Source organism: Miscanthus floridulus, chromosome 15 (genome assembly GCF_019320115.1).
Source record: "Miscanthus floridulus cultivar M001 chromosome 15, ASM1932011v1, whole genome shotgun sequence".
NCBI lineage: Eukaryota > Viridiplantae > Streptophyta > Magnoliopsida > Poales > Poaceae > Miscanthus > Miscanthus floridulus.
Genome location: NC_089594.1, coordinates 85655877 through 85673746, shown reverse-complemented (window position 1 = coordinate 85673746; position 17870 = coordinate 85655877). Strand labels below are relative to the sequence as shown.

At 46.2% G+C, this 17870-nt stretch overlaps 1 protein-coding gene across 2 annotated transcripts; it reads left to right on the top strand.

Annotated features, from left to right (window-relative positions):
- Window positions 1-13833: 13833 nt before the first annotated feature.
- Window positions 13834-17870, top strand: LOC136508908 (phosphoglycerate mutase-like protein 4). 2 transcript variants are annotated; one of them, XM_066503690.1, is made up of 6 exons: window positions 13834-14576; window positions 16367-16417; window positions 16518-16628; window positions 16906-17070; window positions 17204-17227; window positions 17503-17870. In XM_066503690.1, the coding sequence occupies exons 1-6, from the start codon at window positions 14220-14222 to the stop codon at window positions 17608-17610; spliced, it is 816 nt and encodes a 271-aa protein (XP_066359787.1). In that variant the 5' UTR covers window positions 13834-14219; the 3' UTR covers window positions 17611-17870. The 2 variants fall into 2 exon arrangements, with proteins under 2 accessions (XP_066359787.1, XP_066359786.1); XM_066503689.1 differs by having other exon boundaries at window positions 17204-17279.

Below are 17870 nucleotides of genomic sequence, written 5' to 3'. Positions count from 1 at the left end.
ATCAGAGTTGGAACAATCGGCTGCTCAATTAGTGTAGCTTCGGGTCTTTCTGAGAGCCTGCTAAGTGTGGATGGGTTGCCAAGTTTGAGTAGTAGACGTGATGCAGTTTTCAGGTCTTAGACCTTTTGGCGGGCGCGCCTGGTACGCTTGAACTTTGAATGATGTTGATGTTGGATTTTGATAATACAAAAGCAGGGGACCCTCCCTTTTATCTAAAAAAAATAGAAAAGAAAAAGGAATTTGAAACGATGCACGCCAAAATGACTAGAGTTGTTTACACATGCTACTCCTACGTCCTACGAACCAACGGCGTTGACCAAACTAAACGATCTCGATTTGCCTTGCGCATGTGCAGCTAGCGGTGGCCGGTGGTGGCCAAGTGTGAACGCCTCCGCGATAATGGTGGAGGCGGTGATTTGCTATGCTAAGTGTCGTTTTCTTGTGCATCTGCATCTGGTCATCGCCTCGACAGTGTCTGCAGATCTCGCCGGCCGCCGCGATTTGCTAGACAAAAGTGAATTTGCATTTGATGCATCGGAGGAGAAAGAACTTTTTTGTTGGAGCCTGATCTGATGAAGTGGTGATGATGATCTGAATATGATGCGCCGGCCACCGAAAAGTCCGAAAGCAGCAGCAGCAGCAGCACCAAGCCGGCGGCCGAAAAGGAGCTTACCACATTACCACACTCGGAATAGAAATAAGGAGTCCTTTTGACACTGGCGGATCGGACGGGACGGACGCCTGAAAAATCCAAGATGCAGGGAAGATCGTGTTAGTTCGTAGCTACTACCTCTGTCACGTTCGTGTATGACGTGGACAAAAGCGTAGGCCACGTACATATTATTGTCAACCGCGTGAAGTGTGAACCGCATCTTCAACTAGCCGTGTGTCTTCCTCTTCCCTCCTGATCTGATTGCTTAACGCGATTCGCTTTTCCCCTTCAGCTTGCAAGTTGGAAGAATGGAAACCATTGACTTCACAGAGAATATATATATTCCACGTACTGGTGTTAATCACTCGACATATCCCTGATAATCCGGTCTTCCTCAAATCTCCGTCTCCCGTCCACAGACACATCCCAGCGGCCGCTGCGGCCCACGAGCAGTCGAGACCAATGCCGCTCATCAAGACCCGTGCGTCCGGCGCCGGCGAGGAGGAGTTGTCACACTAGTGCAGCAAGGGTTTTTCTCCCGGTTGGGAAACCCCTTTAGTCCCGGTTTCCCAACGGAGAGCACCAATCCAAAACTAAAGGTACCCTCCTTTAGTCCCGGCTTGGCGCCCGGGACTAAAGGGGGACCTTTAGTCCCGGTTGGAAACACCAACCGGGACTAAAGGGGGGTCTCCAGGGTGCGTTCAACGCCACGCGGCAGGACTTTTAGTCCCGGTTGGTGTTACCAACCGGGACTAAAGGTCCCTCTCTTTTTTTCCTTTTTCTGGTTTCTATTTTTTGTTTCTTTTTTCATTTAATGATTAGTTAGTTTTGATATTAAAATATATTTTCGAATACGCTGCTAATAGTAATATATAATAGTAATATATATGTGTACTTCGCACGCGTAAGTTTTCGTTCGAACTTTGTACATAAATAACAAACGAATATACGCGTCCTTACTTTGTACACCATACTCTATATATATTACAAATGTTTGATATATAAATTGTTTAGGTCCTTAGGAATTCACTCCTCCAGATTTGGATTCCACGTTTCGTTCGGGTCATTGTAGAACTCGCCGTTGGGGTTGATGACCTGGTCATTGAGAAATCCTGCTATAGTCTCTCGAATTGCTTTAAGTTGGTCAAGTCGTATGACTCTTTTCCTCAACCATTCAGTCTTCAATAAAAGTTAAAGGAAAAAGTATTAATATATATATATATATATATATATATATAAATATATATATATATATGTATGTGTATTGCTCATGTAATTACTTATACAAATGAGAGCAATAAAGAAATTGTAAATATACGATCGAAATAATATGAAGGAAAAAGTATTTATATACGTACTTTGAGACGCTCTTCAGGAGTTCTCTTTGAGTACGCCATGATGAACTCGCAAACATAGTATCCGCAGTAGTTGTTACCTTGCTCCTGCCTTAGAACCCACTTTTACGAAAAAAAATCAATTAGGGTGAATTGAAATCATCATATGGTGTTAATTGAATATAAATGTGTAGTTATAGTACTTACTTTGTGTGCGATTACATCCCATGGCTCTTTGCAATGTTTCATTTTTTTTCCTCAATTAACCTTTTTCAAACCCTGCTCCTAATAAAATAAAAAAATAATTTAACCTTTAATAATTGTTGAGAGATCGGCGCCATTATATATATATATATATATATATATATATATATATATATATATGTTGTTATAGAGAAACTAAATTAATTACCCTTGTATAATATCTATCATGTCTTGATACTCCGTTTGTGATTTTCTCAACGAGTCTAAGATTTTCAATCTACTATTGGCCATATCGATGACCATCAATATCCAGTGATTGCTGCATAAACATATATATATATATATGTGTGTGTGAGAGAGGTAACTAGCTAGTAAGGAAATATTGATGTCCCATATATATGATCGACATTAATTACTTATAATAACACTCACTTGAAGTTGTAGGGGAAGAGTATCTTCTTCTTGTCGCGTTGGTTCACTAAGAAATTCATGAGATTTCTCTCAGGTTCTGGCTTATAATCCTTCGGGGGCTTAGGGTGTTTGAATACACCATACGGATCAACGAACCCAACATCATTATCCTTTCTCTTTCTAAGTTCTGTCATCTCATATCTGCATACATGAAAATAGTGAATATATATTGTGAATATATAATAAAGAAATTGTGAATATAGTAGAAAATAATCACACTTACAGACAATAGCAGCTAACGATACTTTTGTCGAGAGAGTCCAGGTGGCATAGTTGGTGTAATTCTGGAAGCTCGACATAGATAATGTCATTGCCACGGAAGTAATGGTGGTTTCTAATTCTGACAGAAATATAGATTTGTCCCGCAGCAGACGCCGACATGTACCACTCGTTTAGCAGGTACATTTGCGTACCCAGTTCATCTAATTTCTCTGGGTTGTATAGACTCTGGCCTGCTACAAACTTCTTGTAAGGATCCACTTCCGGAGCAGATGGTCCTTCAGCGAGCACTTGGGCAAGGTTCAAACCAGTGTCGTGATAAAACTAAAGCAACGACTCATAGCCGCCTACCTCCTCCATTAAGTTTAAGTTTGAACCATATTCGTTAGGAACGATAAGGGGGGGGGGATTGATTGTTGCGATTGTTGTTCGAGTTGTGCAACACCTTTCTCTACTGTCTTCTTTTTTTGCGCCGCCTCATATGACTTGGTGAGAGAGCGGTCATAGTCCGATATCGGTTGTTTCGCGGCGCTCTTAAGAGAATCCTGTTTTTTTTGTTCCACCTTCTTTCTTAGCTGATCCGGAGGTAGGTAGAAGTATGATTTCTCCGGGTTGTCCCTCGCTCGTTGTGCCTGTTTTACACCTTCAAAGAAATCATGCACATCTTTTTGTACTGCATCCTTTAATTCCTGATCACTTTTCTCATAAGATAGTTTTTGGGGAACTGGATGAGTACTTGCTTTCTGCTTCTTTGCCGACGGGCGGGGCAACGGCTTCGTTTGCGGGGCGGACCTCTTAGGGGCTGGCTTCCTTAGAGGCGGGGGAGGCGTTGGAGACTGCCTTGGAGGCAGTGTAGACTTTGGAGGCGGTGGAGGCATTGGAGACCTCGGCGGAGGAGTTGTGGACTTCCTTGGAGGCGGCGGAGGAGTTGGAGATGGTGGGGATGCAGCAGTGCCTTCGAAGGCGTCATCATTGCCCTGAGCACTATGATGGTCGGGAGAAGCAACAACTGGACTTAGGTTGGCGGAGGCCCTGCTTTGTGAGTACAAAAAATAATGAGATATAAGTAAATGCTTATTATTAGTCATGCCCATAGAAAATTATCAAAAAAATGTTTTGTTAACTTTTGTCCGCACCTAATGTCTGCTGGCGGTGGAGCAGACGCCCCAGGGATAATGATGTAGCGCTTGCGCCATAGTATATATGCTTTCTCTGCTTCTCCTAGAGTCTTCTCTCCATCACCTCTAGGAATGTCAAGAACTAGATCCTCATAACCTTTGCTCACTTGGTCCACTACAACCCTAGCATATCCAGGTTGTATTGGTGCCCCATGGATTCTTGGTGTCTTGGTAGGGTCTGGAGGAGTAAAAACACCGACAGCGACCTTGATTGTGTCATTCCCCCTTGGAACATGTAGCTCAATTGATGTCATTGGAATAGTGACATCATCCACGAGGAAGCGCAGCGCTGCGTCATCTTGCTTTGGCAGCTCAGTGGAAGCGCAGCTGCTTTTCAACTGACCAGGGGGGCTAATATTAACATTCATTCCTGGCTCTGATGCCTGCCTCTGAGCACTCATTGCTATCTACACTTGCTTTCTGATTTCTTCCTGCATTCTTGCTTCCATTGCTTTTTCTCGCTCCTTTGCTTCAAGCACCATTTCCTCCAACACTGCCACCCGCGCTGCTTGCTCCTCCTTGCTTCTCTGGCGGCTTCGGTAGGTTTCCCTATCATCAGGAAAACCATGAACCCATGGAGTGTTGCATCCTAAGCCTCTGGTTCGGTCAGTGTGTTCAGCAGTCCCGATGGCATACGTCAGCTCATCCTTCTCTCTATTGGGCTTGAACGCACCAATCTCTTTGGCTTCTATAGCAAAAGCCAATCGGCGTGCTGCTGTTTCGAGTTTTGGCCCATACACTGCTCGACCGGTCTGTGGGTCGAGTCTTCCCCTATGACCGAAAAACCAATTCTTCGAGCGTAGGGGCCACTTGGCTAATTCTGGTTCGATCCCCTTGGCAATAATGTCCGCTTCTATTTTTTGCCACTTCGAAATGGCAGTATCGTAGCCACCTGATCGCATGTCATGGTGGTATACCTTTTTTCGGGCATTCTCTTGGTTCCTTCTCACCCGTGCCTCACCCTCTTCTGATGTCTTGTACTGTACGAAAGCATTCCAATAGGCCCTCTGTTTCGAGATCGGGCCCTTAGCAGTAACCCAATTCGGCGTTTTGTTCTTCTTGATGTATGTGTTGTATAGGTATTTCTTCCAAGTCTGGAATTGTGTGGCCATCTTCTTCATAGCCCACGATCGAACTAGCTCCTTCAATTCATCATCGTTGATATCATCATAATCATCCGCTTACAACGTGAAATGGGCAAGGATATCATTCCAGAGCAAATTCTTGTCAACATCAGGGACAAAACTAACATCAGGCTCGTTGATCTTTTTCTTCCATTCACGGATACTGATCGGAATTCTGTCCCTTACAAGGTACCCACAGTGTTCCACGAATTTCCTTTTATGTGGACCAAGTGGTTCGCCTGTCTCGATCTTGAATTCCAATATTATGTACCGGCCCTCCAGTGGTTTCTTCGGTCCTCGAACATTTTTGCTCTTCGCCATTGTGGTCACCGATCCAGAGGGCTACATATAAAAAAATAATAAATAAATATCTTTTGTACACAGAAATATATACAATATTCCACATATAATATATATTTAGTATATATACCTCGCCTGTATTTTCTTGCAAAACATTTTCTTGCTCATTTTCAAGAGCTAGATATTGACTTCCGTCATCAACATCCTGCGTATCACCTCCAGCAATAATATTCATCATTTCTTCATCCATGTTGTCTCCCGAGGCAGCCATATCTAACAAATTTAACAAAATCTAAGTCACATATATAAACAAGTCATATATATAAACAATTCATATATGTAAACAAGTCATATATGTATAATTCGCCCTAGCGAGAACGACAATTCCCCCTAGCGAGAACGACGATTCGCCATAGCTAGAACGACAATTCGCCCTAGCGAGAAGGAAAAATCGCCCTAGCGAGAACAACGAATTCGCCCTAGCGAGAACGACGATTCGCCCTAGCGAGAAGGGCGAATCGTCGTTCTCGCTAGGGCGAATTCGTCGTTCTCGCTAGGGCGAATCGTCGTTCTCGCTAGGGCGAATTCGCCCTTCTCGCTAGGGCGAATCGTCGTTCTCGCTAGGGCGAATTGTCGTTCTCGCTAGGACGAATCGCGTCGTACGTTGCTACGCATATACAACACAACGGGGCGGCGTTGCTCCGCATATACAACAACGGGGCGGCGTTGCTCCGCATATACAACAACGGGGCGGCGTTGCTCCGCAGTTACAACATACACTGCATACACACAAGTCATATACCATACACACAATGCAAGTCATATACCGTGTGCTCGGCGGTGAGCTTCGGTGGGCGTCGGGGCGGTGATGGCCGGCGTCGAGGGTCGGCGTAGGGTCGGCGGCGTAGTGGTAGTGGGGGCGGTGTAGGGTCAGCGGCGTAGGGTCGGCGTAGGGCCATCGATCCAGGGCGGCGTGTCGGTGTGGCGTGCGGCCGTCGATCCGGGGCGGCGTGTCGGTGTGGCGTAGGGTCGGGGCGCCGGTGGGCCGAACCGGTGGGGGTCGGGGGCCGGCGCGAGGTGGAGGAGGGGCGCCGGTGGGCGCGAGGTCGGGGGCCGGCGTCGGGGCGCCGGTGGGCCGAGCCGATGGGGGTCGGGGGCCGGCACGAGGTCGAGGAGGGGCGCCGGTGTCATCGAGGTGGGCCGCGTCGGCGAGGTGCATCGTCGGCGTCGGTGTCGGCGGCGGCGGCGGTAGACTTAGGGCAGTGGGGAGGAGGAAGAAGAGGGGCCGGGCGGGCGCTTATATAGGTGGAGAACCTTTAGTCCCGGGCTCAACCACCAGCCGGGACTAAAGGTCCTTTAGTCCCGGGCGTTCACAGGGCCCGGGACTAAAGGTCCCTGAGGGGCCGGGGCGGGAGCAGAGGAAAATACCTTTAGTCCCGGGCGCCGCCACCAGCCGGGACTAAAGGTGTTTTGGCGGGCAACAAACATGCAGTTTCACTGCCCGCCAATTCATTAGGATTTTATTTTGCTTTATTAAATACAATTGACAAAATGTTTGTTAAATGCACAGAAAATTAAATACAAGGCATAAAAATGTTTTTAAAAAAATATAGATTCTATTTTGCTTTATTGTACACAGCAAAATTCTGTGACCTAAAGTTTTAATTTTTTTAACAAGTTTTAAAACATAATATTGTGTTTAAATTACTATTTCGATAATGCAAAAATATAATGTTTAATTAAATTCAGAAAAACTCTTGTGTTTCGACTGGAAATTTGTTTTCACATCATTTGAACGTGACATTATCCCACCATCAAACATAAATTTGTTTTCACATCATTTCAACGCGACATAATCCCAACATCAAACATAAATTTGTTTTTCACATCGTTTCAACATGACATAACCCCACATTCAAACATAAATTCACAATTATTACATAATATCTCAAATACACACTATTGAACATCAATATATATATATATATATATCAAGCGGGCACAGTAGTGAACTTCTTCTTGACGTAGGTCCCTTGGTTATGATCGCGCCATAACCATGGAGTGTCCTCATCGTTTAGCTGGATGCTAGGGTCTTTGTTCACTGTGAAGGGTGAAATTCGGTCATCCTTTTCATAATCTTCTGACATGTCTGACTTGTCTTCGATTCCGACGATGTTTCTTTTTCTTGAAAGAACTATGTGGCGCTTTGGCTCATCATTGATTGGGTGGTTGTCGTTTTTCCCTCTCTTCGGTTTTGTAGACATATCCTTGACATAGAACACCTGAGTCACATCCTTCGCAAGGACAAACGGTTCGCCTTTGTACCCAATATTATTGAGGTCCACTGTTGTCATTCCATACTGGTTGTCGACTACTACGCCGCCTCCAGTCGTCTTTACCCACCGGCACTTGAACAAAGGTACCTTAAAATGAGATGCATAGTCCAGTTCCCATATCTCCTCTATGCGGCCATAATATGTTTGCTTGTTCCCACTAGGGTCGGTGGCATCTATGCGGACACCACTGTTCTGGTTGGTGCTCCTTTTATCTTGTGCTACTGTGTAAAATGTATTCCCATTTATCTCATACCCTTTGTATGTGAGGATATGCCACGATGGCTGCCTAGCCAACAAATACAACTCCTCATCAATACTCTCATCACCCTGACATTCTTTTCGCAACCAGTCGCTGAAAGTTTCCATGTGCTGACGCATAATCCATGCTTTAGACTTCCCTGAGAACTCAGATCGGAGGAGGTTCTTGTGTGTCTTGATATACGGATCTACCAAGGCAAAGTTCTATAGAACTGTGTAGTGTGCTTTATTGAAATAATCATCACCCTTACCAATCTATGTTTTCTTCCCTAGTGTCCCCTTTCCACTTAGTCTCCCCTCGTGTCGCGATTCAGGAACACCAATCGGGTTAATATCGGGAATGAAGTCAACACAGAACTCAATGACCTCCTCTATTCCGTAGCCCTTGACGATGCTTCCTTCTGGCCGAGCACGGTTATGAACATATTTTTTCAGGACTCCTATAAACCTCTCAAAGGGGAACATGTTGTGTAGGAACACAGGACCGAGAATAGTAATCTCCTTGACCAGATGAACTAGGAGGTGTGTCATGATATCAAAGAAGGAAGGAGGGAACACCAACTCAAAGCTGACAAGACATTGAACCACATCATTCTATAGTTTCGCTAGATCCGTTGGATCGATTGCCTTCTGAGAAATTGCATTGAGGAATGCACATAGCTTCACGGTGGCTAGACGTACATTTGGCTGTAGAATTCCTCTTAATGCAACTGAAAGCAATTGAGTCATGAGCACGTGGCAGTCATGGGATTTTAAGTGTCCAAATTTCTTCTCTGGCACATTTATTATACCCTTTATATTCGAGGAGAATCCAGACGGTACCTTAATGCTATCTAGGCATTCAAACAAGTTGTCCTTCTCTTCTTTGCTAAGAGTGTAGCTGGCAGGACTTAAGTACTGGCGTCCATCATCTGTCTTCTCTGGATGCAGGTTGTCTTGTTCTTTCAAACACCGCAGGTCCTGTCGTGCTTCAATTGTGTCCTTAGGCTTCCCATACACGCCCATGAAGCCTAGCAGGTTCACACAAAGATTCTTCGTCAGGTGCATCACGTCGATCGCGCTGCGGACCTCTAGGACTTGCCAATAGGGTAGCTCCCAAAATATGGACTTCTTCTTCCACATGGGTGCGTGACCGTTGGCGTCCTTCAAAATAGGTTGGCTGCCAGGTCCCTTTCCAAATATTACTTTCACATCATTGACCATATCGAGGACGTCCTCACCAGTTCGGTTACGAGGCTTGGTCTGGTGGTCTGCCTTACCTTTAAAATGCTTGCCTTTCTTTCTTATGGGGTGATTTGCAGGAAGAAATCGTCGATGCCCAAGGTACACGACCTTGCGACACTTTTTCAAGAATATACCTTTCATGTCACCAAAACAGTGCGTGCATGCATTATATCCCTTGTTTGATTGTCCTGAAAGATTACTTAGAGCTGGCCAATCATTGATTGTTACGAACAACAATGCTCGCAGGTCAAAGTGCTCCTGCTTGTGCTCATCCCACACGCGTACACCTGGCTTGTTCCACAAAAGTAGAAGTTCTTCAACTAGTGGCCTCAGGTACACATTGATGTCGTTGCCAGGTTGCTTTGGGCCTTGGATGAGCACCGGTATCATAATAAACTTACGCTTCATGCATAACCAGGGAGGAAGGTTGTAGATACATAGAGTAACAGGCCAAGTGCTGTGACTACTGCTCTGCTCCCCGAAAGGATTCATACCATCCGTACTTAAAGCAAACCTTAAGTTTCTTGCGTCACTTGTAAACTCGGGGAATTCTCTATCGATTGCTCTCCACTGGGACCCATCAGCAGGGTGTCTCAACATATTGTCTACCTTACGGTCTTCTTTGTGCCATCGCAACAACTTTGCATGGTCTCTGTTTCTAAAAAGACGTTTCAAGCGTGGTATTATAGGAGCATACCACATAACCTTGGCAGGGATTTTCTTCTTGGGACGTTCGCCCTTAACATCACTAGGGTCATCTCGCCTGATCTTATACCGCGACACGTGACATATAGGGCATGCATCCAACTTCTCGTACTTCGTGCCACGGTAGAGGATGCAGTCATTAGGGCATGCATGTATCTTCTGGATTTCTAATCCTAAAGGGCAGACTACCTGTTTTGCTTCGTACGTAGTGCTGGGCAATTCGTTATCCTTCGGAAGCATCTTCTTTTGGATTTTTAGCAACTCCACGAATCCCTTGTCAGATACACCATTCTTTGCCTTCCATTGCAGCAATTCCAATGTGGTACCTAACTTTTTCTGTCCCGCATCACAAGTTGGGTATAGCAATTTCTTGTGATCCTCTAGCATGCGGTCGAACTTGATCTTCTCCTTTTCACTTTTGCATTCTCTTTGTGCGTCACGAATGGCCTGACCAAGATCGTCAGCGGGCTCCTCCTCTGCCCCCGCCTCTTCTTCAGCGGGTTTCTCCTTTGCCCCCACCTCTTCTTCAGCTTCCCCCATTGCAGTATCATTGAAGGCACCATATTCAGCAAAAATATCATCATCGCCCCATTGTTCTTCTTCACCTTCTTCCATTAAAACTCCGGTTTCTCCGTGCTTCGTCCAACAAATATAGTTTGCCATGAAACCCGACTTGAACAAGTGTGAATGAAGAGTCTTTGAGTTAGCATATTCCATCGTATTCTTACATACGGCACATGGGCAGCACATGAAACCATCGCGTTTGTTTGCCTCGGCCGCACGTAACAAAGAATGCACGCCGTCCATGAACTCTTGTGAGCGACGATCAGCATTGTACATCCAATGCCGACTCATCTGCATTACATGACATAAATACCGTATTAAAACCTAGAACATAATTAGTTAACTATACAACATGCATACCACCACAAAAGCTATAAATTTAAGAAAGCCTCGCTACAATGTAGACAATCCCAACTACCACTATAAACACTAAAGCTAAAATGCACTTCAGCGGAACAAGGATTTCGCGACCAATCTCAACTAAAACAAACAGATCTCCCGTTTGTTCAACATCTTTGGGCTTCTTTGGCTGGATCACTGCATCATTAGCCACCATATCTGCCTGTTGTGCAAGATATTTTTGCACGAGTTCAACATATTCTTCCACCCAGTAGAAGCCTAAACATCCAGTGTCATCCCACTGAAATTAAAACATAAATTAGAACTTTAATCACAACCATCATGAAAATAGGTATAAACTAACCATAGTCATTAAATACGATAAAATAACTCACATTGCGATCCGGACACTTATAGAAAATGCGACCCTTGTTCGGACCCTCCTTCTTCACTCGGTACTCCATCACAATCTTCGTCTCATCACAACACTTGCCGCATGCAATGAGTGGGAGGCCCGGCCTAAGTCGCTTTGGGAACCCATGAGAGGCCGAGGACCCAGAAGCAGTTGCCATCTACTCTCTATACTCATTTTTTAATACACTATAAATTTCTCATTTTATAATCAAATAAAATTAAAAAAAAACTCTAAAATTCTCTATATCTCTAAACAATGAAGTGTGCTATGCATGCTACAAATGAACGGTGAATACTAGTTTTTAATAGCTACTTTAACCTTCCTTAATGTAAATATGCAAACTTTAAGTGATTTTGAGCTCAAATTGCTTACAAATGAAAAAAAAACCACAATAAAAAACCATATATATATAATTATATATAGTGAACAAAATGAGATAAGACAATGGTGAAACATGAGAGTTTGAAGTTGGTAACCTTTAAAACCGAAGAATCGACGGAGGAATCGAAGAAATCGACGGAGAATCGAAGAAGAATGGATGGAAGAGCGAGAACACTGAGCTCTCGGGTGGGCTCGGGGAGGAAGAAGCTGGCCGGTATATATAGGGTGGACCTTTAGTCCCGGTTGGTGGATCCGACCGGGACTAAAGGTATGTTTTCAGCCACGGGCCACGCCACCAGCCTGGACAAGAGCTTTACTCCCGGTTGGATCCACTAACCGGGAGTAAAGGTCGACCTTTAGTCCTGGTTGGTATATCCAACCGGGACTAAAGGTCCCCTGCCACAACGACCTGGCGCAGGAGCCGTTGGGCAGGGACCTCTAGTCCCGGTTGGATCCACCAACTGGGACTAAAGGTCTCTCTAGTCCCGGGCGCAAAAAATGCCGGGACTAGAGCCTGATTTGGCCCTTGGATCAAAGGTCTGTTCTCTACTAGTGTCAAGCTTGGCAGAGGTCGGACACGTGTCGACATCGGAGGGTTTGGTGGTTTCGTCCTCAAAACCATCGGAGGGGTTTGGTGGTTTCATCCTCAAAACCATCGGATGCAGGTTTACGGGTTTGGGCCTTAAAACCCGGGCGGAGGTTCCGATGCGGAACGGACGGCACGTGGCGGCATCGGGGAGTTCGCGTCGAGGCGAAGCTACCGGTGAGAAGGCGCGGTGGCCGTCGGATGAAGAAAGAAAAAGTTGGACGGATTTACATCTGGAGCGTATTTGGGTTGTGTGCTTCATGTAAGGGCGTTTTTGTCTTTTGACGGGCGCCTATATATATGTGAAGGGGCTGGTTGGGCAGCTATCCTTGGAGGGTCACTCTCATTTGTGTAGTTTGAGAGGAGGCTAGGGTTACAAAGTGGAGTGTCTCTTGTTCTTAAGCTTTTTGTCATCCTACCTTTGATTTGGCTAGGAGTGGCTTGTAACCTGACCTCATGAAGTAATCCAAGGATCAATTTCGTGCTCCACTTATTCTCCTTTCTAAATCTGAAGTTTTTCCTTTTCCATGATTTTCGGAGCTATTTTAGGGGATTTTTCGTTCTTGCTTCGTTTCATCGTTTTCATTCGTTCTTGTTGCCTTGGATTGATCTATGACATGAGTTGAAGCTTTTCACCGAAGAAAATCTACTAATTCCTCACGAGATCGTAGATCCGAGCAATTTTAGTTCTTGACCTAGTTTTTGGGATTTTTCCTTTTTCTTCGATTCGCGGAGTTAGAGTTTGTCTCGGGCCATGATTCTTTAGAGATAGCCCTTCTACTCCCTTGTGAACCCTCGTGCAAAGTTTCAAGTCATTTGGAGTTGATTTGATCGAGTTATGGCTTGAATTTGATTTTTTCCGAGAAACAGCTCGTTCATACCAGATGCGTCTGGTATGACCTAGTACATGTCTGATATTTCAAACTTTGGAGTTTTGAGCTGAAATTCGGTGGAGACCTTCCCTTTAGTGTCTAAGAGCTATGGTTAAAATTTCATGATTTTTTGACACCATTTGATGGGGTTCTGGATTTTTCTCTCTCTGTCAGTGTAGTGCTAAAAAATACCAGATGCATACCGGACATGTCCGATATCATACCGGACATGTTCGATATTTACAGTTGTAGGGCTGAGTTTTTTTCAATTTGCTCGTTTGGGCTCCGATTTGTGTTCCGTCTGTTGCGTTGGGTTTCTATCATTCCCACTTTATCTAGGTGCTCTTACCACCGGTTGATTTGGGTGTCCGAGATTTGGGACCTTGCTTCTTCTCAATAGAAGTGGAGAGTCCCGGTTTCGTGTCTAGTCCTCGTTTCTCGTTCCGCTTGATTTTTGTGGTGACCCGCTGTGTTATGAGATCCGGTCCTTCAATAATGCTGTTTTCAGCTAGTTACCTTGGCATCGAAGTAAGCATGCATCTGACTTATGCAGTATGCAGTAGGATATGTTGTAGTATTTGAACTATTCCTTGTAAACCAAGTTTGCTATCTCTCTATATATAATGAGCTAGAATAAGCGGCTAAGGTCAAGCCGCCCTCTGGCAGAACAAATAAATCACTTGTGTGTGTCACCTGGTCAACAGAATTGTGGTTATGCAACTCTAATATTCTATAGCAGTTCCATGATATGCTATAAAAATAAGTTGTTTACACGGGAACCATATCATGCATGCCAACCCACACCATAATCGACCAGACGATCTCGACACGTGTGCAGACGTGCAGTAGTGCCGTTTATATATGATCAAGTTGCATTGGCGACTCAGTGATTGATGCTCCTCCTGTCGGTGCCGGCCACTGGCGGAGCAGATCGAAACAAAAGCTGACTTGATCTCGTTCAAACCGCGCGCACAGCAGCCGATCGAGCAGAGCGTCGTGCCACACGAACGACGCTGGTGCGTGCCGGACTGCCGGCGGCCCTGCGAATTGTGTTGTGATGAGCATGTCGGCGGCGTCGCTGTCCGTCCTCGCTTTTCCCTTAGCTTGCAAGCCATTGACTGGGGAGTTTGGTGGTGGCGGTCAGCGAGACAATCGCCATCACGCGTTATATTCCCTGTCATCTTGTACTACAGACAGCCTCGTCCTTCATTCCGGTCGTCTTCCTCTCCGTCTCCGTCGTCCACGGACAGGAGAGAAGGCCGTCGGCGGGGCCGCGAGCAGTCGAGCACAAACCAACCGAGCCATGTCGCCCACCCCTGCGCCGGGCGCCGGCGCCAGCGAGGAGGAGTTGTCCACGGAGGTGGTGGTGGTCCGGCACGGGGAGACCGCGTGGAACGCCTCCAAAATCGTCCAGGTTCCGTCCGTCCTCGATCGCCGCCCCCTCTCCTCTCCTGAGTCCTGAATTCCTGATTACTGCATCTGTTCATGCGTGCGTGTGTGTGTTTTGAATGACCCCATCCCGTCAGTCCAATCATACTCCCAAATGTTTGGCGGATGGTTTCTACGCAAGCTGGTTGGTGCTTATGTGTTGTAGAGAAAACGTTGTACCATATATACCTGATAACATGGCTGATAATTAAGTTCAAATGAACAGGGCCTAATGTTTTCATGTCTGACAAACACATATCTGAAACTGCAACTGCAAGCTGCAAGCTTAGCTTCTCTGATCAAACACATATCTGAAACTGCAACTGCAAGCTGCAAGCTCAGCTTCTCTGATCTGCCTAATAGTAGCTAGAAAACAACGGTACAGTATCTCTGTACAGTATCTCTATACACCTCCTGCTCGGCGGCGCCTATCGGCAGTCGTTCGTTGGAGAACAAAGTCCTCGAGGACGTCTTGGATGACGATGACGAGGACGGGGAAGAAGACCAGGATGAAGATGCCCCTGCGTCCACCGCCAAACTCCTCCGCGCCTCTCTCGTCGACCCACACCGGACCATCGATGGTGCCGGTAGGAGCTCCACCCTGTCTCCTCTCGCCGCACCCTTCTTCCCAGCCAAGCCGTCGGCGGGCAGATCCAAGGCTCTGCGTTGGATGGAGCATTCCAACGACCGTGACTTTGACTGCACACCCTCGGCCGGCCAGTCGCCGTACCTGGAAACTGCTCGCCGGGCCATAGAGGTGACGGCCTCCCCCGTGTCTACGGTGCCATGTGTGGGGGAGACCTCGCCTGCACATCTGGTCGCCATCACCAAGAAGCGGTGGCGCCGTAGTCGTAGAGCCAGGAGCAGGGCAGCTGGCCCTGGTCCCCCAGTGGCGCCCCCACACCCGGCCGCTCGAGTACCCGCGCACCAACGCCTCGGCCCGCGGGGCTGGGCGTCGGCGCTTGGAGGCCATCAACGTCATTGTCGTGAGCCAGGACTTGAGTGAGCCATGACTGCATGAGACGTTCGACGGGCCCGTATCCCCTCGGAAGTGGGAAGCGATGGGCGAGCTCATGCCTATGCTTGCAAAGCGCTGGAACGTTGCCAGTGAGGTGACGCCCTGAGCTATCGCCACGCGTCGGGCCTTCCTCCCGTTTTGGTCGCGCCAATGGTTATTTAGTTAGTACAACCTAACGACTCCGTCACTTTGTGGCGATTTGTGTTTGTGTGCCCTCCATGTTAGATATGGCCCCTCGCCGTGACTAGCACCGGAGATTGTAAAACTCTCTGATTCCACTTAATGAAGCACGTGCAAATGCAAATGCACGCTTTCGAAAAGAAAAAGTGTCAGGGGTCGTCTAGTGGGCTGTGTATATACCACACAGGCCCAAGACGGCAGGGGACAAGCCCATACAGGCCCAAGGGGGCAAGGGACAAGCACTACAAAAGAAGCAAGCTGCAGCAGTTGAGGAGGGGGGACAAATTATCTGAACATTACCTTTTACCCTTACCTTTAGTTCATCTTTCCCAACTCTCCTCCTCTCTATCCTCAGATTCTCCTGGGTATGTACTCGGATTTGCTACTTGAATCAAGTTATTTGTTAGTGAATCCAGTTAGGTTGCTAACATTAAGCTCGTAGCCTGCACCCGTTGCCGTTAGATGTAGGAGATGACAAACCTACTGCTATTGTCACTAATCCTTACATTCAGTAACCGCATGTCATGTTTCCCATAAACTGGGAATTCTTACCCAACCCATCCTTCACCAATGACCAGGGACAACTGGATCCGGAGCTAAATGAGGCTGGCAGGCAGCAAGCCGTCGTGGTAATGTTTTGTTTCTCAAACCGCTATGCAGAACGTGATGAATATTATCCCACTATTCTAGCACTGACATTATATTTCTGGCCACAATCTTGTAACTAAGGTGGCCAGCCGTCTGTCGAGCGAAGCCAGGCCTGCCGCCGTATACTCTTCTGACTTGAGGCGAGCCTCTGTGACTGCTGAAATCATAGCGGGAGCTTGCGGTGTATCAAATGTAAGTGCTCTTTTTTGTTGTTGTTTCTTCCAAGAAAGAATAGAGTGCATACGGTACATACATTTGTATTCCCCCGCCCCCTCCCTTTTGTTTTGATTTTCATTAAGTAAAAAAGGAGTTCTGTCACGGTCAGTGTCAAGTTATGGTAATCCTAAGATTTACCAAAACACACACCCTTCACTTTCACCAAACTCGCACATGGTCGTTATAAGTACACAATAAACATAATTAACTGTATGTACCGTGTCAACAACAATTTTGCACGTATGTCTCACAGGTGGTGTTGAATGAGGCGCTTAGAGAAAGGCACATGGGATATCTCCAAGGTCTCACGTGGGACGATGCCAAGGCCCTGGCTAAGAGTTCAGATTCTTTCAGAGGCTTTGATATCTACAAGATGACCGAGGGTTCTGATCCTGACAGCAGAAATCAAGAAATGCCCGTAAGTATATGCAGCTTTGTCTGTCCAAATTGAAATGGTAACTATCGAGTTGTACAACTATTGTGCGATTTGTTGCTAAACCATATCTGTAGACTGTAGTTATGTACTTATCAAAACTTACGCTGATGTTCAGGGTGGTGGAGAGAGCATGAATCAGGTGAACGAACGTTGTGTCTCCTACTTGAATAAGATTGCTCAACAACACATTGGTAACCAACAAATGTCCTCATCTCCTCGTTTGGCTTCAAATAGGCTTAACAATCACAAGAATCTATGTTACATTTCACTGCCTTGGCCCTCTGAATATCTGCTAACTAAACTAAAGCTTCAAATAGGCTTACCAACAGAATACATGCTCACTCACTACAAGTTCTGAACTCCCAAATGTTTTGGAATCTCTGCTAATGATGCTATTATATACTACATTAATAGGGGAGCGAGTGGTGGTGGTCTCCCACGGCGCGGCCATACTTGGGCTCTGCCGGCACGCTAATCCACTCAACAACTTCACGAGCAAGGACATCCCCAACACTTCGCTGAACGTTTTCCGTATCTCCGGCGTCACCGGGCAGTGGACTCTTGAGAGGTGGGGAGACGTGAGCCATCTTGGAGGAAATCAATTTTAGTTCCGCTGCTCATGCAGTCGTCATACGTACGGTTTCAGAACGAATAATTGTGTGGATTGAATCGTCTTCGAAAAGTTATTCTGTGATATTGTAACTTTATTTGTTGCATTGTTTAAAGAAGAACCAGTCGTACGTAATTGGATTTTGAAATTGCATTGAGCTACGTTTGGTACC